General features: G+C 39.2%; 1 protein-coding gene across 3 annotated transcripts; it reads left to right on the plus strand.

Annotated features, from left to right (window-relative positions):
* The first annotated feature begins 409 nt into the window (after positions 1-409).
* On the plus strand, positions 410-15,497 carry elmod1 (ELMO/CED-12 domain containing 1). Of its 3 annotated transcripts, XM_078286772.1 has the most exons (11): positions 410-426; positions 4,370-4,515; positions 4,987-5,015; positions 5,220-5,317; positions 5,638-5,767; positions 6,384-6,517; positions 6,688-6,756; positions 8,333-8,353; positions 9,009-9,059; positions 10,379-10,512; positions 15,322-15,497. In XM_078286772.1, the coding sequence occupies exons 1-11, from the start codon at positions 410-412 to the stop codon at positions 15,495-15,497; spliced, it is 1,005 nt and encodes a 334-aa protein (XP_078142898.1). The 3 variants fall into 3 exon arrangements, with proteins under 3 accessions (XP_078142898.1, XP_078142897.1, XP_078142899.1); XM_078286771.1 differs by lacking the exon at positions 8,333-8,353 and having other exon boundaries at positions 8,976-9,059; XM_078286773.1 differs by lacking the exon at positions 8,333-8,353.
* The last annotated feature ends 7,477 nt before the right edge of the window (positions 15,498-22,974 follow it).

Below are 22,974 nucleotides of genomic sequence, written 5' to 3' on the forward strand. Positions count from 1 at the left end.
GGCTGCACCTGTACGGATTATGAATGGTGTCTGTGCCTTGGGTCGCTAATCAGTCTGGAGACGGGGAATAGCCGCGTTTACTGGATCTATGAGGAATGCATAGGGGCTGCAAACGGGATCTCCATGTCTGTTTTCGATTTTATTCGCACCGAATGAAATAGAAACGCCACATAGCACCGAGGTGTAGCCGACAGCCGCAGATTACATGCGTGTTAATCCTTCAGCACCGCGGACAGCTCCGGAGAGAAAAGGGCCCCGCTGGATAAAGCGGAGACATGACAGCGTTACATCAGCCTCTGTGGGTAGAATCATAGAGAATCCCTCTCTCACTGTCATTTCATCTTTTTCCAGGAAAATCACTCCATCCAAAGCAACGCCGAAGATACGACGGGAGTGACGGCCGCTCAAGATGAAGCATTTCCTGAGGTAAATAGACGCCAAGGAGACTCCATCATTGCATGGGTGCTGTGCTACATTTTGTTTTTCTTAGTCGTCACAAAATATGATACAGGTCTTAAAAGATGCAGGAATGCACAAGGTTAAATTGAGTTAACCCCCCCCCCCCCTTCCCCACGTGTCCCCCGTGTGCCTTTTGGGTGTACTGTAATGAATAGGGATTTGTCACAGCCTGGCCATGTTTATACGGAATACTGTAGCATCTGAATTCCCACTTCTCCCATTTGAAACCCCTAGTCAATCGATGGCTGGTATTGTATGGCCAGTAAGTGGCTGTTGTGGTCTAAATAGATTTGAGTGCAAGAAGAGGCCTCTTAATTATAGAGCACATGTACAAAAGCAAATGCTCCCCATTGGTAGCCTATTCTTAGTAACATTCTTATTATTAGTATTATTAGTTATAAGTGGTATTTTCTGTCTATTCTAGTTGTTGCTGTCCTATTCTAATGCTCACTCTGTATGAAGAGGTTCATTGTGAAATAACTCTATTTGAGAAAACTGACTCCTATTCTTACAAAATCATTGCTGGCATCCAGAGGTGTGACCAAGTCAACTTTGCTCGAGTCCCAAGTCAGTCTCAAGTCTTGAGGCACGAGTCTCAAGTCAAGTCCCAAGTCTGAATGTAGATTACCAAGTCAAGTCCAAGTCAAGTCCATGTCATTAATGTCAGAGTCCAGTATTCATTTAATATCTTAAAGAAAACTAAATATCTAGGACTTTCCAATGCAATATGGTTTTAATAGGATACAAACTTGGTAAGAGCATCATGTGTTTGATTTCTAGAATCAAAAATATAAGATAGATATAGTAGATATAAGATAAATTCAGTCATCTGGTGGAACAAAGACTTTAGAAACCTTTTCAAGTCATCAAAGTACAAGTCCAAGTCAAGTCCCAAGTCACTAGAACACAAGTCAAGTCTCAAGTCTTCTCTTAATGCACCAAGCCAAGTCTTAAGCAAATAAAAATGTGACTCCAGTCTGACTCAAGTCCAAGTCATGTGACTCGTGTCTGACTGACTGGAGTCCAAGTCATGTGACTCGAGTCCCCACCTCCGCTGGTATCACTATTAATGTTAAGAGTTCTCTTATTGAGTGATAAATTTCACCTCTACATATTCTCAGCCCTACATACAGTCTGCATAGGCACACAGCAATTCTCCTAAATGTACACTTAAAGGTGCTACATGTAGCATTTTTAAACATCAATATATCATTGTCAAATTAATAGTTCTTCCTTTGTATAATTACCGTAAACAAATGCGAGCACGGTGGAGACGATTGGTAGCCTCTGTCTCACACCGGTGGTATTGTTAGTGTTGGCTTTTCTCAAAATTAACACTACATTTCCCATAAACTCCCATTGCTTCCTGCCTCCCCTCCCCCTCCCTGAAGACACTTTCAACATGTTGGAAGTGATTTTTCCGACCTGATCTGCCGTTGCCAGAAACTCTGAAAGCTTTAGCTCTGTTTGCTCTGGAAGAACAGCGCCCTCTTCCAGTTTTGTGCCGTAAAGCAATCCAGCAGATTTCCCGCCAAATCTGATCCAGTGGCTCACGATGTAAAATGCAGTGTAGAGGCTGGTAGAGGCTGCCAATTTTCTCAGCGATGGTCTCATTTGTTTACAGTAATCATACTAATGTCTCAAAATGAATGTGATAATGACTTATTGATGTTGAAAATGCTACACACAGCACCTTTAAGGTTTTTGGTTTATATCTACCACTTTTATCCAGAGCGACTTGGAATGATTTGCAGGTTGGCAGTTCAGTGTCATGTTCAAAGACACTTTGAGATAACACATATCGGCGGTGCTGAACCTGTGACCACTTGGTTACCCAACCCCGTCCCAAAATGACAAAAATGACAGAGTGCCTCTCTCAACGTGCTGCTTAACATGCCAGTCTCATCCACAGGCCTATAGAGGGGAATTCATCCTTCAGGACCGTAGTTATGATCACTTTCTTTTTATTGACATGGAAGATGCTGCATGCTATTATCAACTGTGAGACAGTGGCATTTTCAGTTATATAGTGTGGGTAAACTATGACCTTCAGTCGGTTCTCTTCATAAGGCAACAGACCACCAATATAAAGAAAAATCAATTATACTTTCATTTCATTATTCCCCTTCAAAGACTGCCTGTCCTCATATAATGTACATCACTTCGACACTTATACTATGATGATACAGCATTAGAGAGATTTATTTCAGCCCTGCAAGGTTGTTAACTTCTGTTCTGCAAATAGAAAACAGTGGTTAAACTGACAGTGCAGATATTGTACAGATGTATTTTCCACAGATCCTGGCTTCACTGCCGATGTGTGCTTTCATAATAGATGAGGAAAAGCTGGTGTGTGAGAGAGAATAAGATTCCTGCAGGATACACAGCTAAGGGTGAACTGAGTTGTGATGGGTTTACCCTCCACTGCCTCCCTACTTATTGGTGTAAATCTGCTTGTGAGCATCACCTGCTGTGTATGTGTGTTTGAAGTGTTTTAATGGGACTTTCCAGTGAACCACAGATCCAAGATCAGTTCTAGATTAGATTGGAGGAATGGTTATAGTTAGATTATAGAATAGCGTTAGATTTCTTTCTATCTATCTATCTATCTATCTATCTATCTATCTATCTATCTATCTATCTTTTGTTCTTTCTTTCTTTCTTTCTTTCTTTCTTCCTGCCTTACTTCCATCCTTTCATTCTGTCTTATTTCTTCATTCCTTTTTCTTTCTTTCCTTCCTTCCATTCTTCCTTCCATCCATCCATTCTTTCTTTCTCTCTCTCTTTCTTCCTTTCTTTCTTCCTTCCTCTCTTTCTATATTTCTTTCTTTCTATCTTTCTTTTTTCTTTCCTTCCTTTCTTCTTTCCTTCCTTCCTTCCTCTCTCTCTTTCAATATTTCTTTCTTTCTTCCTTCCTTTCTCTCTCTTTCTTTCTTCCTTTCTTTCTTCCTTTCGTCCTCTCTCTCTGTCTATATTTCTTTCTTTCTTCCTTCCTCTCTCTCTCTCTCTCTCTCTCTCTATATATATATATATATATATATATATATACAGTGTATATATATATATATATGTGTGTATATACTGTATATATTTCTTCCTTCCTTCCTTCCTTCCTTGCTTCCTTCCTTCCTTCCTTCCCTCCCTTCCTTCCTCCCTCTTATCTGAGGCCTACCTTGTTGTATAGCAGCTAACAGGGAGGCTGTTTCTCTATCTGTCTCTAAGCTCATGCACACACACATGCAAACACTTTCTCCACAGTTGAAGAGACTTATCGTTCAGTGCAGAGGGAGACAAGTGAGGGCCGGAAACCGTTTATTCTCCACAGTTTGTTAATGGGTCACTATGCATTTCCCAAGACGCCCACGTCTCCATTTTGTTTCTCAGTGTCACCTGTAAAAATAGCACACTTTGATCTGTTGCAAATCTCCCCTGGTAGGAAAGAACTAAAATACATTTTACTGACTTCCTTCTCTTTCTTTCTCCCTCCCTCCTTCTCCTCTCTTCTTATTCTCTCTCTATCTCTACAGTGATACTACTGTCTATCTACAGTGACTATGAAAACTATTCACCCCGTTGACTTTTTGTCTTGTGCAATAAAATTTGATCAAAATGCATTTATGTGGGATTTTTGTGGTCTAAAATCCTATACTACTATTACCTCAAGATGAAGAAAAAAAAATATTATTAAATGTTTTTACCCATGAGGCAAAAAACATTTCCACTCCAGAATTTTGCATGAATTTTAGACCAAAAATCCCAAATATGTGTTTCAAACTAATTTTGTAGCAAAAGAAAATGTGCAAAAAATCTATGTATCTATGTGTAATATGTATATCTACATGTATCTATCCATCTATCTATCTAACTATCTATCTATCTATTACCCCTCCCCCTGTCTTTTTCTGTCCAGAGTTGTGACCCAGTTCTTTGTGTTCCTGTACTGTAAATGTCTGTGGCGAGGACTTAAGTTTGTGGTCAGGAAGTTTACGGGACGCTGCGAGCTGCAGCGAATCTGCTACAACAACAAGCACGGAGCCCGCAGGACCCTCAAGATCGGTAGGCCCATACACTGCCTGTATAGCTTTTTATTACTTTATGTAGGTCTTTGCAACTAAAAGCAACTAAAAGCGTCAAGCAGAACGAATCAATTGGTCAAAATAGTGTTACACTGATATGTTATTCGAATATTGTCCTTTTACATTATTGTTATTATCCTGGATTTCAGTGGAGAGTTTTAGTGTCCCATAATGGTCTAAATGCTGTTTCAGAGGCTTTTCCACCCTGATAAGAATACAATTCTGGGGGAAACACTCAGTACTTGTAATTTTTGAAACTTTTTAGTATGAAAATTGTCAAATTTAAAGCTTCCGACAGTTTGAATCCAAAATATATCTGTATCGTATCAGCCTTCAAAACGTAAAAATATACATTTTGAAAGCTACTAAATTGCAATTTCTTTCATTTGACTTTATCTAGTTGCGTTACACTGTAAAAATAGCCTCACACTGTGCAACTATTTTCTTCCAGAGTCGTCTCTCAGGTACTCCAGGAATGAGGTAAGTATCTCTGAATCTATCAGATCAATGCATTTAACTCAACTGGCATCTGTCTAGCTGCAATCTGTTTACAGGTGTGTGTCCTCCTCACTCTCCCTCTACCTTTGTCTCTTGCTTATTCCCCCTTCCATCTTTCTCCTCCTCTCTTTTTCTCTCCCTTTGTCCTGTTCCCTCTTCTGTCTTTTCTCCTCTTTCCTTCCCTAGCTGCTGCAGTCTGCCCTCAGCGTCCATCCTGACAAAGTGGAGAAGACCATTGACGACATCATGGCCCTGAAGAAGATCAACCCTGACACCAACCCACAGTGAGACGCTGCATTACATATCACATTACTATGTTACTGTGTCACATATGTTACAGTAGAACAGTTTTATTTTCCATTTGTGGGTGTGAGCTCCCCATGTATCTAATGTAAACTATCTCTAAATACATCTGGAACGTAAGTGGCCAGGCACATCTGAGCTCTATTACAACAGTAGCTACTACTTCCCCATGCAAACACGCACACACAAAACTTCATAAGCTCGTACATACATTGCTTGTGTGACGAGGACCTTAAGACAGGCAGGCTAACAATAGGAGACTCTTCCAGTCTGACCCCTTCCACTCCCCGTCTGTCCCCAGGCTGAGCATCTCTCTCCAGGCCAGCCTGTTTCAGATTGTGGGCTACAGGAGCCTGGTGGCCGAGGTGGAGAAGCTACGCAGGGAGCCGTACGACTGTGAAAACCCCGACCACGAGGACATGCTGATGAAGGTACAGTAACAACAACAACAACAACAACAATAATACTTTTTGTAGAGCTCCAATGCCAACAGCCTGCTCACCTTTGGTCTTCGGCCTAGACTTTGACTCATAGGTGGTTAAAAGGTCTATGTTATATCTTGGAGCCAGACTTAACCACGCTTTAAAAGTGATCTGTCTTATCTTATATCTGTCTTAAATCTTATAATATCAGTAAAATTAGTAAAATCCAAAATCTAATAGGTAACTGGTGTAGAGATGCCAGATCTGGAGTGATGTGATTTGTTGTTTGTAGCATTGAAAATCCGAGCTTCTGCATTTTGAACGGTGAAAGACTTCTGGTAGATGCCAGAATAAAGAGAGTTACAGTAGTCTAAACACAAGGAGATAAAAGGATGAATGACTTTCTACAAATTACTAAATGATAAAAATTACTTAATTTTGTAAATGGTTCCCTCTGTTACCTGTTCATCAATGCTAAAGTCAGTACCAAGAATGATGTTAATACCAAAAATGTAACAAAAATGATGATGATGCATGCAACCTTGCTCATTGTTTACAAGTTCATGCAATTGTTGAAGGAACAAGTGTGTGTGTGTGTGTGTGTGTGTGTGTGTGTGTGTTACAGCTATGGAAGGAGCTGCGTCCTGACACACCTCTCACCGGCCGCATCTCCAAACAGTGGTGTGAGATCGGTTTCCAAGGCAGCGATCCCAAGACTGATTTCAGAGGCATGGGCCTGCTGGGCCTGCACAACCTGCTGTAAGTGTGTGTGTGTGTGTGTGTGTGTGTGACTGTATGATAGAGAAATCTGTAAATAGAGGCAGAATGTTGAATGCTGCAAAATGTTTAGTCTGACAGCTGCATGATGCAATGGTAAAGTTTGTGCTCTGAAAGTCCTTTCCTTGAGGTTTTTCTGCATCTTTCCGCAGGTATTTTGCAGATCATGACAAGGCCACCGCTCTACAGGTGCTCCACGACTCCCTGCAACCTAAGCACAAGTATGTCAACCCCCTTCTTCTCTACTTTTACCAGCCCCAAGAATGCATTAAAGGAATACACCAAGTTTTTGGTAGATTGTCCTTTTGGTCAATTTACCCGTTGAGTGATGAGAACATAGACACCAAAATCATACAGGTGTCCTGGGTACATCACTGGCTCTGATGCTCCATGCTAACACTTTAGCATACATTATGCTGAGCGATAGTAGGCTTCATGTTAACTTTAGCATACACTATGTTGAGCGATAGTAGGCTCCATGCTAACACTTTAGCATACACTATGCTGAGTGATAGTAGGCTCCATGCTAACACTTTAGCATACACTATGTTGAGCGATAGTTGGCTTCATGTTAACTTTAGCATACACTGTTGAGCGATAGTTGGCTTCATGTTAACTTTAGCATACACTGTTGAGCGATAGTAGGCTCCATGCTAACACTTTAGCATACACTATGTTGAGCGATAGTAGGCTCCATGCTAACACTTTAGCATACACTGTTGAGCGATAGTAGGCTCCATGCTAACACTTTAGCATACACTATGTTGAGCGATAGTAGGCTCCATGCTAACACTTTAGCATACACTATGTTGAGCGATAGTAGGCTTCATGTTAACTTTAGCATACACTATGTTGAGCGATAGTAGGCTCCATGCTAACACTTTAGCATACACTATGTTGAGCGATAGTAGGCTCCATGCTAACACTTTAGCATGCACTATGTTGAGCGATAGTAGGCTCCATGCTAACACTTTAGCATACACTATGTTGAGCGATAGTAGTCTCCATGCTAACACTTTAGCATACACTATGTTGAGCGATAATAGACTCCATGCTAACACATTAGCATACACTATGTTGAGCGATAGTAGGCTCCATGCTAACACTAACACAACAAACTACTACTTTCCCTGTTTCCATAGGCAGCAAATGTGTTGCACGATGGGAGATTGTGTACAGCTAAAAATCACTGCACAGTAAAAGATTATGTGATTGCTCACCTGAAATAGTTCCAACAACAAACCTGGCTACATCAACTATACTGAGTTGATGATATTGCATTTTTTATTTTTATGAATCTACAGGCCATATAATAAAAAGCATTAACAACTGTTTATTACTAAAACATCAGTCTTCTTACTTTGGATAATGGCAGGCCTACTATCACTCAACATAGTGTATGCTAAAGTGTTAGCATGGAGGTCTGGAGCCAATGATCTACCGGGGACACATGAATGATTTTGATGTCTATGTTCTCATCACTTAACAGGTAAGTTGACCAACGGGACAATCTCCCAAAAACTTGCTGTATCCCTTTAACAGTAACTAAACTGCACTATACCACTCATAGCTCTCTGCATTGACCATATTCTGCTTGATCGCGTTCATTCTTACTACTTAATGTCATTCACTGTGTCGTCTTTGATGGTCTGCTGTGACGAAGCTAGCATTCACTTGTATCGTTTGGCATCGGCATTTCAGTGAGCTGTCTCATTTCACAAATGAACACTATTCTTCTTTTTTTTCCCTTCCATCTCCATTTTGCCCATGCTTCCTTCTTTTTCACATGCACTGTAGGAGCACACACAGAAAGCCAAGGTACTTGATTTCACTTTCATTCACAAGTTTTGTGCTGAATTCATAGCTTTCTCTTATGCTTTGATGTTTCACACACTGTTGTTTCATGCATTTAAAGCTGCGCTAGGCAATGTTTTTATGTAAAAATATCATCTTATCAGCCTAAATCACAAAGTGGGGCAGCAACAGAGAAGAGCGTCCCATCTCCACTAATAGAGACTCCATGGATTCACCCTATTTGGACAAATTAAATTCTGGTGTTGGTATGGTCACTGGTGGGAAATCTGCTTTTTCGGACCACTGGAACACACAGAGGTTGTAATTACAATCTACCAGCTGGAAATTTCAGTCTTCTGACTTTGAATGGAACGCAGCATAAGAAAACATAACAAAACATAACGTTACATGATTTCTGGGTAATGAAATCCTCCAAATTCAAACCGTTACTACCATCTGGAGCCACCAACTAAGTTGTATAGTGCAGCTTTAATGCAAAAACATTTCATAATCATATATAAACACGTCTAAAATATATCAATTGTGGTACATGGCTATGCTACTAAAGGATACTCCTTGAGATTTTCCAGTAGGTTTTTTGTGCACAAGGTCCACATTACGATGCGCAGTGTCACTTCATTTGTAGACGGTACATGACTGAACTGTGTGTCCTTCACAGTGAGATGAGCAAATCCGAATGGGAACAGAAGAGCGTAGACAAAGCTATCGGGTAAGTGTCTGCGTGCACAGACGCGTGCATGTGTACATCCACGTGCACGTGCACGTGTACGTGTGTGTGTGCAAGGTGGGGGGATCAGATCTGGGCTACCGCTGCTGGAGCTGTCTGGAGGTTTGGCCCCAATAGAGGGCAGTTTCAGCAGTGGAGGAGCTCGGTGACGTGGGTTTCCAGGCAGTGTGTGTGTGTGTGTGTAAGTGTGAGACAGTGTGTATGTAAGCGATAGAGGGGGAATGTGTGTGTTTGAGTTTCCATGCCTGTGCCTAAAATGGCAGGAGGTGTTTCACTACTGTGCACGCTGCTGAGCAGAAAGCTACTGCTCCGCCTTCTGCCTTCAGTCTGCATTAGTTCTGATAAGCGCTAAGGGCTGACTCGAAAAACACACACACGCACACACACACACACACACACACACACACAAAAGCTCACACAGTCACATACACACATGCATGGACATGTAAAATCTTCACAAGCCTATTCAGTGTTTCAGTTACAGCAAAAAGAATCCTGCTTAATACATCATTTAGTATTGAGTTGTAAAATTGTTTAGGAGAAATGAAAAAAAAAACATCCAGGGTGAAGGTAATTTCACTTGTTTCTAATGCAAATCAGCTTGTTTCAAGAATGTTCCTGAATTAAATCCAACCAAATTATCTTGCTTTTTTTCACGTTTTCAGGAAAGCAAACTTTTTTGACTCAATACTAGATTAAATGACCTGTTAAGATGGATATTGTTTGCACTGTATTACATAGTGGCCCATACAGCATAGAACAGATGTTGGTGTGATGGCCTAACCCATGTAAATACAGCTCCAAAATGAGAGTTGAGACGTAGCTGCTACCTGCATGGTTTTCCGAAACAGGGACCTCTGAATAGGGATTTCAGTTCAAAACAGTTTCCAAAGCTGTTTTAATATGATTTTTCTCCCTGCCATAATACCATATTGTGAAAATTGTGTGCTTGTTTGGGTTGATGTTAAACCTGGCCAACTCCTGCACATCGCCATCGGTCAAATATTTGCTGCGTCGGCTTTTCTTCTTTTGAAATGCTACCATGTGGGTTAACAGAGCAACATCATACCAAACTCATCGTTATTTACATAAAATGCAGTAGAAATGAGGCAACTAAAATCTGTTGAGGTTAAATGAATCCTTTCCGCAGAGGTATAGCATGTTCTTTTCATCTGTCACTGTAGCTCTTTAGCACCCATCCATAACCCCACTAGCATCCTTTAGTATAGCTTCTGACTGAAACCCTCAGAAAACAGGCTTCTACACACTTAAATCTGTTATTTCTATTGTCTCCCATCCAGCTATTCTTTTGCCATCGTGGGCATCAACATCACAGACCTGGCCTACTCTCTGCTGGTGAGCGGAGCTCTGAAGACCCACCTGTACAACGTGGCCCCGGAGATGCCCAGCCTGCTGCACTTCCAGCAGACCTTCTGTGAGTTGATATACATGAGGAGTTTCACTGCTAAATAAGCTGTCCACTAGGGTTAGACTGATTTTATTTTATTTTATTTGGATCTCTTTTAGCCTATTGGCTAATCTTCCAAGAGTCCATATTAAAAACATTTAAGCATACAATAATTCATATTATACAACACATAATTATTGACACACATATATCATATACATACATGCATGACACATATAACCTACATACATTGACACTTATCCCGTATGGACCTACATATATACACATATTAATCTACATGTGTTCACTCTACAAACCTACTGACAGTGCAATACAATAGTGTGATGATAACTACATTTAAATCTTGAAATCTTGCAATCAACAATCCAACCGCCGTACTGTTCTTGAGTGAGTTATTGTAATGAATTCCATAATTTAACAGTTCTGAAAATAAAAGTCCGTCTTCCCATTTCAGTTTTTATTTTTGGTAGTACATAGTGATTTTTATCTCTTATTCTTATGTTAACTTGATGTTTATCACGTACTAATAGCAGTTTGTCCTTAATACTAACTGGCTTTTTAAACTTTTGAATTTTTGAAATTAGTACTATAGAATGTTGTCTCACATGCTCTACTACTGTGGGCCATCCCATTGTAATATGTAGTTCACTCACTCCTTTTTCAAACCCACACCTTAAGACCATTCTTGCTGCCTTGTTAAGTGTGATCTGCAGTCTCCTCATATCTCTCTGAGCTGCATTGCCCCACACTGCACAGCAATAATTAATGTGACTATACATTAGACTATGAGATATTACCTTTAGAATGTCTTTAGATAAAAACTTTGCAATTCGTCCAACCATTCCTGCCATTTTCATCACTCTTTTAGAAAGATCTGTAATATGAGCCGTCCATGAGAGATTGTTTTGTATTTTAACTCCCAATAATTTGACTTCTGTAACCTCTTTAATTTGAACACTGCCATATGTTAAATACCATGGCTTCAATTTCTTCCTCTTTCTTGTAGTACATATAATCATATTTTTCGTTTTATTTACATTAATGCCAATTTATTGTTTTCCACCCATTTGATGACACATTTAAAATCATTTGATAAATATTCATGCAACTGAGTTTGTGAATCTGCCACTGCAGTGATGGTTGTATCATCTGCAAACATATGTGCATTTGAGTTGGCTAACACTAAGGGAAGATCATTTGTGTATATAATAAATAACAATGGTCCGAGGCAACTCCCTTGTGGGATGCCACAGGTAATCATACGTGGAGAAGAAAAGGAGCCATTAACATAAATAGATTGCTTTCTACCGTTTAAATAAGATTTCATCCAATTAATAGCATTCTTACTGAAGCCATAATGAATTAATTTTTTAAGTAGAATTGTGTGATCTATCAAATCGAACGCTGCAGTGAAATCAAGAAGAAGTAACGACACAAGTTTACCTTGATCCAGGGCACTTAGCCACTCATCCGTCATATGTAACAGAGCGGTTTCAGTAGAATGATTTTTACGATATGCATGTTGAGCATGGGTTAGAAGGTTATTAGTTTCCATATATTTCCAAATGTGATCACTTACTACTCTTTCCAAAATTTTGCTTAAGGAGGAGAGTAAGCTAATTGGGCGACTGTTGGGTGCAGTAAAAGCTATTTTAGCATCCTTAGGAATGGGGCAGATTTTTGCACGTTTCCATTCTGTGGGAAACTTTCCTTGTTGCAAAGAAAGATCAAATAGATACTTTACAGGTCTAGCAATATATGGGGCTGCAGATTTCAACAATTTGTTGTCAATAAGATCGTACCCTGGGGATTTATTATCAGGAAGTGAAATCAAGATTTTCTCAATGTCATCTAATGATATATCTGGTAATACAAAACTGCAATTTTTCCCCTTCATAATCTTTTTGTCTACTTCACCTACCAGTAATTCATTTGAGGCATTGTTATTCATATTGGACCTGAGATCATTTATCTTTGATTCAAAATAGTCAGCAAAGTAATTGGCAATGTCTACTGGTTTTGTTCTAATCTTTCCATCAACCTCCACACTAACAGGACTTGTACTATTTGACCTACCAAGCAAACCATTCACTGTATGCCATATCTGTTTTGAATTGTTTCTGCATCCCTCAAAAGCTGTTTTATAATATAGGGTCTTTTTCTGACGATTCAATTTTACAACAAAATTTCTGCATTTTCTATATAGCATAATATCTGAATCTAATCTTGACCTAGATGCTACAGTTTTTGCCTCATCCCTCTGAGATATTGCTTCTCTTAGTTGTTGGTCAATCCAGGGGGATGATTTGGCTTTAATTGTACTTTTCCTTATAGGAGCATGGTACTCAACAACATCAGTAAACAATTTCGTAAAACAATCAACAGCACAATCCAAATCATCCTCAAGATACACAAGGTCCCATGGAACAGCGGCCAAATCTGTCTGGTAGTCTTCTAAGTTAAAATTTTTAAAACTCCGTCTTATAGTCACTCTAGGAGGTCTTTTTGGCACTTTGGTGTATTTAGTAATACACACAATATTATGATCTGTCCACGATAACGGGACAGATTTAACATTTGAGCATTTATTCGGAGCATTACAGAATATCAGATCAATAATACTTTCAGTTCTGTGCCCAAATTTGTTTCTTGAGGACCTTGTGATATCCTGTACCATTTGAAATAAATTACGACTCTCTATATATTGAGTAAACTTAGTCTTGTTCCCATCAGAGTGACTACTTTTCCAGTCAATATTATAGTCCCCAAGCATAAATAATTCCTTCCTTTCATCCAGAGCAAGATCAATACTTTCACATATTTTATCCAGGTATAATGTGTTTGATTTTGGGGGCCTATAAACACATCCAATTAACGTTGGTTGTTGGAAAGGGAGGTGAATTTGAATCCACAGGATCTCTAGTCCATTCACACATAGATCATCCCGCACTTTGAACAGCAGATGCTCTTGAATATATAGGGCAACACCTCCTCCTCTTCTGTTCCTGTCCTTCCTTATAATATTGTATCCTTTCAAATCAATTTGTCCATTTGTTATGGTTTGGTCAAGATGAGTCTCAGTAATAGCAAGCACATGCAGATTATTCTTCTGGACAACATTTAGTATCTCATCCACCTTATTTACCAAACTGTTCACATTCACATGAGCGATATGTAAACCTTTCTTTGACAAGTGTAAATTAATAGAGTCAGTATGACTAGGTCGCGTTTTCATTCTAAAAGATAAAACAGACAGACAAGGCAGTCAAAACTTTAAAACAGCCACGGAGTGATCTCTGAATCTCTGTACAACTGCCCATCAATATATAGACTGATATATCCATTTGTAGATATACCAAGCTGATTGTGTTCTTATATTTAAAATGTGATCTTGTCCGCCTCTGATATGATGGATATGATGCAGGATTGATTACATATTTATTGTAATCAGTACTACTAATACCACATTGGTTGTCAGTGGGAAATTGGGTAATATAATATTGCATTTTAATCAGATTCCACACAAGTATGCATGAATATTTATTAGTATTTTAGTAGTAGTGATAGTAGTAGTAGTAACACTAGTATTAGCATTAGTATTGTTAATATCCTGGGTTTCAATGGAGAGTTTTAGTGTCCCATGATGGTCTAAATGGTTTCAGAGGTTTTTCCACCCTGACAAGATAAAAATTCTGGGGGAAATATTGAATACTTTTTTTTGTCATAAAAATGGTCAAAGGTTAAAGATATTTAATATCAGCTATTGGTAGCTTCAATCTAAAAATATTGGCATATGTATCAGAAACCTATATCAGTCAATCGGCCTAACATTCACCATTTGAAAAATTGACGTACTTTTAGAAATTCATTGCTCGTATGATTTTGATGTAAGTTGCATTTTACTTTACTCATCTTGAAACCTTTGCTTACAATTTAGTTGTGGTTATGGAGCATAATCCTTATTAATATTTTGAAAATGATTTAGTCTCATGTATAATCATTCAATCAGTATTGATAAACATTCAGAGGCTGCACCCACATACCTTTGGGTTAGGACATACAGTGACATCCAATAACACAAACTTCAAGGCTAAAAGATGAAATAACATTACAATAACAACAGCTAGCTCATCGGCAGGTTTAATAAAAAATAACAGTATTGGTATCGGCTTTCAAAAACAAATGTTGGTTGAAAACTAGTGTGTATCTAAGTGTGTAGGTGGGTATATGTGGCAGTTGGTTTCTAAGGTAATTTTAGTTGCTTTCCCCTCTGTTTTTTTGTGTGAGATGCCTCATTGGGCTGTGATGACAGAACGCTTTTTTAAAGGATAAGTTTGGCAATTCTGGAATATTCTTATATTCTATATAATTTGCCTCTTACATAGCTGTAGTACTTGGACCTGCAGACAATATTGGCTTGCGAGTCAGCTGTCAGTTGAAATGGCAAGCTCCCGTTGTTAGCCTCTTGCTGCTAACAATGAATCCTGTGTGCCTGGTGTTTCAGACACAGTGCGTTCTGGGGGATGCTGCAAGTTTAAAATGTCTCAACTTTAGCCGCGCTCCACCTTACACTGATGTGAAAAATAAACCTTGAATCGTGCACTATATAGGCAGAGTTCTTGGACGAGATGATAAAACTGTTGCCGATCACAGACTTAAAGAGTAAGTAAGGTGGTGACATCACCTGGCACCAAAGATTAGCCAATATCCTACTTTTCAACATTAGTTGTCAGGCTTCACCACAGTTTTGGATTTGGGATTTAGCTACTCTTTAAAGAGGATGAAAAGTCAAAGTCTTCCGTTCCTCCACCGCAGGTTACCTGATGCAGGAGTTCCACCGTTTCTGGATTGAGGAGGATCCCAGCGACATCATGGAGTTCAACCGGGTTCGCTCCAAGTTCCATCGGAGGATCCTCCGCCAGCTGAAAAACCCCGACATGGCGCTGTGCCCCCACTTCTCCGCCTCCGACCTTCACCTGGTCAACCTCTAAACATGACCCCTGACCTACGACCCCCCCCCCCCAAACCATAACCCAGTAGAGGTCTCCCCTAGATGTCTGGTAGGCAGAATACTTGTCAGAAATCAGAATACCCTTTGGTTCCACTCAAACAGGAGGATCCTCAAGACGTCTTAGGGAGCTCCTCTTCCTCCTCTTCCTTCTCTGCTGAACCCACCTCCTCCCAGCTAACGTCATGTCACGTCACTGCCAACAGCTCACTCAGCCAACACACACACACACACACACACACACACACACACACTGCCTCTATGCCCTCACAGCACCGTTAGACCACCAGCATCAGAGATGACCATAGCGATTGTAGCTGTGCATGTGGAGGCTGCACCACACCATCACCGACTCATTGTTAGCAGTTGCTTTAACGGTTCATGACATGATTGTACCACAGCCTTGACTCAACAGTCATGTATCCTTTTTCTTATTCTTCGAACGCACCAAATGCTTTGCTTTCTCAGCCGAATAATCCCCCTTTTGAATGCGACTTGCTATCGATCACCAGTTTAGAATATTTTGGCGATGTAGCCGGTCGGGCCGGAGCCAGCGTGAAGCCAAAAGCTTCGAAAACAAGTTTTTGTATTTTAAAAAATGGAGAAGAGCGATGTGAAAGTTATGTAGGTCTAACTGACCTGCTGAAATGTGAAAGAAATGTTGCTGATATTAATTCAACCAAATGTTATCCAACAAGACAGGGCCGATTTATCTAATGGTTTTGTTCTGTATTAGTTAATTACTATAGATTGTACTGTATTTTTTATGTCTGCATGACAAGAACACTTAAGACTTCTCCTTGCCAAAATATCGAATGTGGAGAACTCACAATCACAGCAGCAGTTTGTTTCTTGTGAGCTCAAATTAACGTTTTGTCAACCTGCAAAATGATGTTCAAATGAGTGTGTAAAAAAATTGCATGGGCAGCATTGTTCCCTGATTGGATACTAAAAAAAACAGGTAAAATCAAGTTCTCCAACTGGCTAATTAGGCAACCATGTCAAATTTTTGCTGGTTAACAAAATGCTTTCACATATTTTGCATCTATTTCACTTTTTTACACATTCACAAAAGTCGACGTACAAGTTCTAAAATATTTTCCGGACATCATTTTACAGGTTTCCAAAAGTTTTGCCTTTGAGTTAACCCCAGAGATTCTTTTATGAATGTTCCATCATATTCATGATTGTTTGATGTGCATTTTCTCTTTTGATTCATTGAATGTGACACTGTTAACCACTGTTTTATCAGCCAAAGCAATAATTTACATTCATTCCAGTGCACATTTCTTAAAATGTATTTATTTGCACCGTGCCTGCCTATGTATTTGTTTTGCTTGTTTAATAGCCTCTGACTCAGAGTTGAAACATTAGTAGGATTACTGTAAACAAATGAGGCCGTCGCTGGGAGAGACTGGCAGCCTCTACACTGCATTTTACAGTGTGAGCAACTGGATCAGATTTGGAGGGAAATCTGCTGGATTGCTTTACGGCACAAAACAGGAAGAGGGCGCTGTTCTTCCAGAGCAAACAGAGCTAAAGCTTTCAGAGTTTCTCAAAATGGCAGATGGTGGAAGGAATGAAAGGCCGATGGAAAAATCACATCCAACATGTAAAGCAAGAGAGAAAATCTTTGACCTTGCAAAAGGAAGCAATGTGGATTATGAGAAATGTGGTCTTAATCTTGAGAAACACTAGCACTAGCAAACCATCAGTGTGAGATAGAGGCTACCAATCATCTCAACCATGATTTTATTTGTTTACATTAATTATACCAAGGTATCACAGTTAATTTGACAGTGATGGATTGATTTACAAAACGCTTCACATAGCTCACATAGTGTTCTCTCTTCCAAAGGCAGCAACCGGAGAACTAAGATGTTAAATTTAGAGCTGCTCCACAGATAATGAATTAGGAAAGACAGTAAAAGTGACTTTGATCGCACTCGATAGAGATGTTCTCGCGTTTATCTGCTTCAAAACTGTGAACACTGCTAGAGGATAATGCGTATTTGGGTGTCAAAAGCCAGAAAATCTGTCTCCCATTCATTGTCTTTGGAGCCGCAGTTTGGCTGTTATCTCAGCTCTGAATCACACCTCGAAGTTTTCACTGAATGACAAATCGACAAAAGCCCACATCTGACACACCTGAACACAAAGCCTCCGTACTTATTTGCAGCGATGTCGGTTTTCTTTAACATGCGAACGTTGTGTTTAGAACCATTATCGCTCGCTCAGCGGTCGACGCTGCCAGCTTGGACAAACTTCGTCACCGCGAACCTCGAAATGTACGATATCATTTGAACGCCGTGCTTGCACCGTCGATTGTGTTGGCCTAGTATTTAATATCTTTGTTACATTTAAGTGAATGTCAATGCTTTCTGTCAGTATTATGCAGCCGTTTACTTCAGTGAATGTCAGTGCTGGTTTCATCTCTCGCCGTTTTGTTTCGCTTCGCTATCGTCAGCAGTGCGCTATTGTGAAAAAACCTGTTTCCTTTATGGTAACGAAACAGTCATTTGTGTTATTGGAGTATAAGGGGCCGATATGTCCCACGATGATGTAGATGAAGTTAGATACATGCTGCTGTACATACTGCTTTGAAACCGCTTATGAGACCAGAATCTGCATGGTAATATTCACACTGTCACCGCTGTGGCATCCTGTACTCTACTGTAAAGCCTAGGGCAAAAGGAGACACCCTCTAGAAATGATACAGTCGTACGCTTCATTTGTCTGTGCTGTACTTTTTGAGACCACAATAAAAGCTAAATGTCAATTAATGTTATAGTTGCCTGAGCCTCCGTCCTTTTCTTTGGATTTTCTGCAGTTTGAGTTTCTGTAGGTGGCGCTCTTTTCTTTGTCTGTTCAGCCATGGCTGCTATCACTGCTCATGCTAACTACCCAGTTCTTCTTCTGTTGATTCCAAACAAACTTGATCACTTCCTATGAGCCAGAGGATTTTACCCAGGAAAGAGCTACCAGACGCCGGGTGTTTAGAACAGACAATGTAAAAGCTTTCATGAACTGAATATAGGTTGATCAATATTGTGTTATATCAAATGGCAATAGACAGTAGCAAAACAGACATAGAGGATTTTAGCCCTTCCCATAATGCTTTGCTTTACCAGTTGTTCTGGTCAATACACTGCCTGCCGACTGCCGTTCAGTCGTACTGAAGAGAGTGTAATATTGTTGCTGTAACTTAATAAAGTGACTATAAACAACTAATTTAGTGTTAATATTACTTGCATTGGACATTTCCAACTCATCAGTGGAACACCAAGTACTGTTAATGAAGAAGATCAGCCGAGACAAGCTTATTTTGGATTAGGCTACTTGAGATATTTGGTCACAGTTAGCTAGGTTAGCTAGGGAGCTAGCCAACGTTAGTTAAATGTATTTTAATATAATTGCTACAGTGCATCTTATGCTGATATATTTGGCTTTCTTAGGTAACGTTATTGATTCTGATTTGACCCAAAGTTGTTAACGGACTTATACATCGGTAATAGTAACTCTGTAATTTGCCAGTTTTGTCAAGTTGACGGCCACTAAGTCTTTAGGAAGATGGCAGTGACAGTCTTCTTTGAGTGAATCATGAATTATAAAGTAATCTATTTACATTTTAAGATGTGAATTCCTTAGCTTATGATGAAAGACAAACGAAAAGAAAAAATCAAATCACATGCTTTATTTAGGCTACAGATCAACAGTAACAGTAACCAATATCAACTAATTCAGCCATATATCACATATTACCAGTTACCTTGGCTGAGGGTTGATCGCATAACAGTTGTTCCAAGGAAAAGTAGCTAATTAGAGGTAGCATTAGTGCTCGTTAGACGACAGTTGAGATAGTTAGCTCATCTACAACAGAAGTCATCTAGTCATGTACTGCGCTAGATTTTATTATTAGACTACTACTACTACTACTACTACTAATAATGATGATAGTAGTAATAAACATAATATGTTTACATTCTATGTGTATGTATTTTCTTTTCAAACTATTACAGTGCCGTGATATAAAAGCTATAAAAGTGGTGAGTGAAATTGCAAAGAATCGTGACAAGAGCAGTTTGCATATATGATCATGTATGTAGTAATGTAGTAGTAATGTATAGTCATAAATAATCATAAATGGTTTATACATGTGACTGTTCGCCCAACTACGTCTTCAGCTGCTGACCATTCCCACCGCTGGGCTGACGGGTCAATGCTATCTAGCTAACTAACTTCCCTGCTAAATTCAAGCAGTTGTTGTGGTTGTTGTTCCCGAGATCGCTAGCTAATTTGATAACTGTTTGGTCTATCTGAACTCTTTGCTTATGTGTTAAAGTAATGCTAGTTTTATATATTTATGCCAATCTTCTGGGTAGAGTTTCTCACCCTGGGAGTTCAAAATGGCCGCCGTGTGAATAAGGTCAATTGACCAGAACAACTAGTAAAGCAAAGCATTATGGGAAGGGCTAAAATCCAGTATTTATTTGAAAATATTGCAGATTATTACGTTAAAGTAAACCAATACTTCCTGCACGTCCGCTACATTTAGGACAGTTTGATTTTCATGTATATGAGCATTTCTGATTGTGCTTTGGACAAATGTAGGATTACAGTGATATCCTCACAGTGTTCTTACCACAGGACTGGATTGCAAACCTAATTTCCAGTACTACAAAACAATACATTTCATATATACTTAAGAGTATGTTTAGAGATGTTTCAAAACTTACAAAAAATTGGCAAAAAATGTAAGTAAGTAAATAAATAGGGGAATTAATACAAAGGTAAATAAATACAGAAGCAAATTAAAACAGAAATATAAATAATAGGGGAATTAATACAAAGGTAAATAAATACAGAAGCAAATTAAAACAGAAATATAAATAAATAGGGGAATTAATACAAAGGTAAATAAATACAGAAGCAAATTAAAACAGAAATATAAATTTATGTCACATTTTATCCATTAATTAATGCCTACATTTATTTTTAATATTATTTTTGGTGCATTTAATGGCATATTAGTTTATTTATTGAGTCATTTATTTATTTCTTTATTTATTTTTGATTTTGGCAGTTACGGTCCTCCAGATGACACTCATTTGAAATATATGTTGGACACTGGAAATACATTTTCCTGCTGTGTGCTCTTCATATATACGCAAGAATACCCAAAATATATTTTGGCCACTCAATGACTGTCATCTACACTATGTGTACAATTCGGCAATTCGAGTATCATAGAAAATTCTCACTTTCCCATTTGTATTTAACGCTTTCTCTGGGCGTTAATGTGCACTGAAGTCGAAATTATGACGTTTCCGACAGCACTTGAATGCAGCATTATTCCTCTAACCCATATTTCCTACACTGCTATCTATTTTATTTCATATAAGCACCAGAGGGCAGTAAGCTCACACACAGTGTGAGGAGGCAGGCTCTGACATGTCCCTCTATAAAACTATATACTCTATGAAACCGCTGGTCCAGCAAACAGGAACATGTGTATTATGTATTTATGTAGAGTGACATGTACTGTTTAATGGCCATAGTATATTTTTCACTCTCTGTGTGAGGTTAGTTTTAGCTGTACTCTATATTCAGGCTATATAAATCCATCCTGATATTTGTCTTTTTAGATGCACAAGCTGACATGACTGAACTATCTTATTATGGCCAGTACTGCTGTTCTGAACCTTCATCTTTGCTTTCTGTTTTAATTATAAATGCTCATTGGAACCAAGTGTTCAATTGGTTTGCACCACAGTTCACAATGATCCATAACATCTTGCACTTATTGAACAATAAGTCCTGTAATATGGTGAGTCCATCATGAATAATTATAGATTCCTTCATTATATAAAGCATACCATTTTCATCTGTTTCCCCTGGACTGTTTTGCTTACAGACATTGGCTACTACTGACTACAGGTAATAGTCTGCATTAAATAGGCATCATTTTCTTAAATATAAATATAAATTTGCATATGCTGATATACAGTACAATCAATATTTAACCAGACAGTGGTCACTGCAAGCATTTACTCACACAAAACCATGTATGTGAGTTAAAGACAGTTAAACACCATGAGTTGATGAGAAAGTATTTTGATATATGATGCATGTTATGAATGTTCCCTCCAGTATAGATAGAACTGCTTTGAACGAAAACAGTATCACATGCAGTAAGTCTACAGCATTATTATTCATTATGAAAACCTTATCTGAAGAGACAGGAGGTTCCTCCATTTCATTATCGACTCTACATTTATATAATGTAATGACTACAATAAATACTGTATACTATATTAAACGTATGTTTATTTGAGAACAGAAAATATATCATGCTGTTCTCCTTAGTCCAATTATTGATGGACTGTTCAGTCAGTTCTCTCTCTGGAAGAGACTGTTCCAGAGCCTCTTGCTGGAAGGTTTATTGTCAGAGTCCTGAAGGCAGGGGGTTTAGGATGACCCCAGGCTGGAATGCATGATCTTTCTCCTCTTTGCAGGCATGCCTTCCTCTGGCCCTTCCCTCTGTTTGCTCTTTTCTGAGGCCTTCCATTTCTCCAGGGCACGGCTGGAGCTGGACTTTCCTCCATTGAATGGTGATATGAGGACGGCTGGGATTGTCAGCCTCTTTCCCAGTCCTCCATCATCCCACCTCACTGGTGGGATGATGGAGGACTGGGAAAGAGGCTGACAATCCATGTCCTCAACATCATCGTTGTTCTTGTTGGAGTGTTTGGGACATGGCAGCCATTCCATGTCCTCAACATCATTATTGTTCTTGTTGGAGTGTTTGGGACATGGCAGCCATTCCATGTCCTCAACATCATCGTTGAATGGGGGACATGGCAGCCATTCCATGTCCTCAACAGCATCCATCTTGACCGCAGGAGCCCTCAGAGACATCAGCAAGGGGGGGACATCGGGTAAGTCGTCGAAAATCAGAAGAGTTTCAACACTCTGGATTTGAAAGTTCACCGGATATCTTGAAGTTCAGATGAAAAATGACACTCAAACTCACAGTTACTGTATATATTCTGGTGTTCTGGAGTTCTAAAGTGTGACCCCATAATGCTTCATTAGTAATGTATGTAGTTCAGTTCTATCAGCGTGATGTCACAAAAACAAAGACTGACTTCTGACATTGGTAGAGTTAGGCGTCTTAAAGTTTTAAAGCATGTGTCTGCAAACTATTCTATTTTAAAATAGAATGCTACTACCGACTTAACACATTCAACACTCAATATTTTATATGAAACTGTACATTTGCATGGCAGACAACAGTGTGGTTGCAGCTGTAGAGGGAACTGAAGTCAGTATCCATCTTTATCATGACTGTAACCTCTGTACCTGTGCCTCACTTCCATTTTAAAGCCACGGCAAGGTCATGTTTCGGCCAAAACATGACTTTATATACAACTTTGTTGTATACTTGTTTGTTTATCTGT

This window comes from Centroberyx gerrardi, chromosome 11 (assembly GCF_048128805.1).
Source record: "Centroberyx gerrardi isolate f3 chromosome 11, fCenGer3.hap1.cur.20231027, whole genome shotgun sequence".
In the NCBI taxonomy this organism is placed as follows: Eukaryota; Metazoa; Chordata; class Actinopteri; order Beryciformes; family Berycidae; genus Centroberyx; species Centroberyx gerrardi.

What these genes read in the sequence shown, in the direction of transcription:
- elmod1 (XM_078286771.1), top strand. An exon ending in TCAGGTACTCCAGGAATGAG is followed by an intron (nt 5,016 to 5,219) that starts GTAAGTATCTCT and finishes TTCCTTCCCTAG; the next exon opens with CTGCTGCAGTCTGCCCTCAG. An exon ending in GCACTTCCAGCAGACCTTCT is followed by an intron (nt 10,513 to 15,321) that starts GTGAGTTGATAT and finishes CCTCCACCGCAG; the next exon opens with GTTACCTGATGCAGGAGTTC.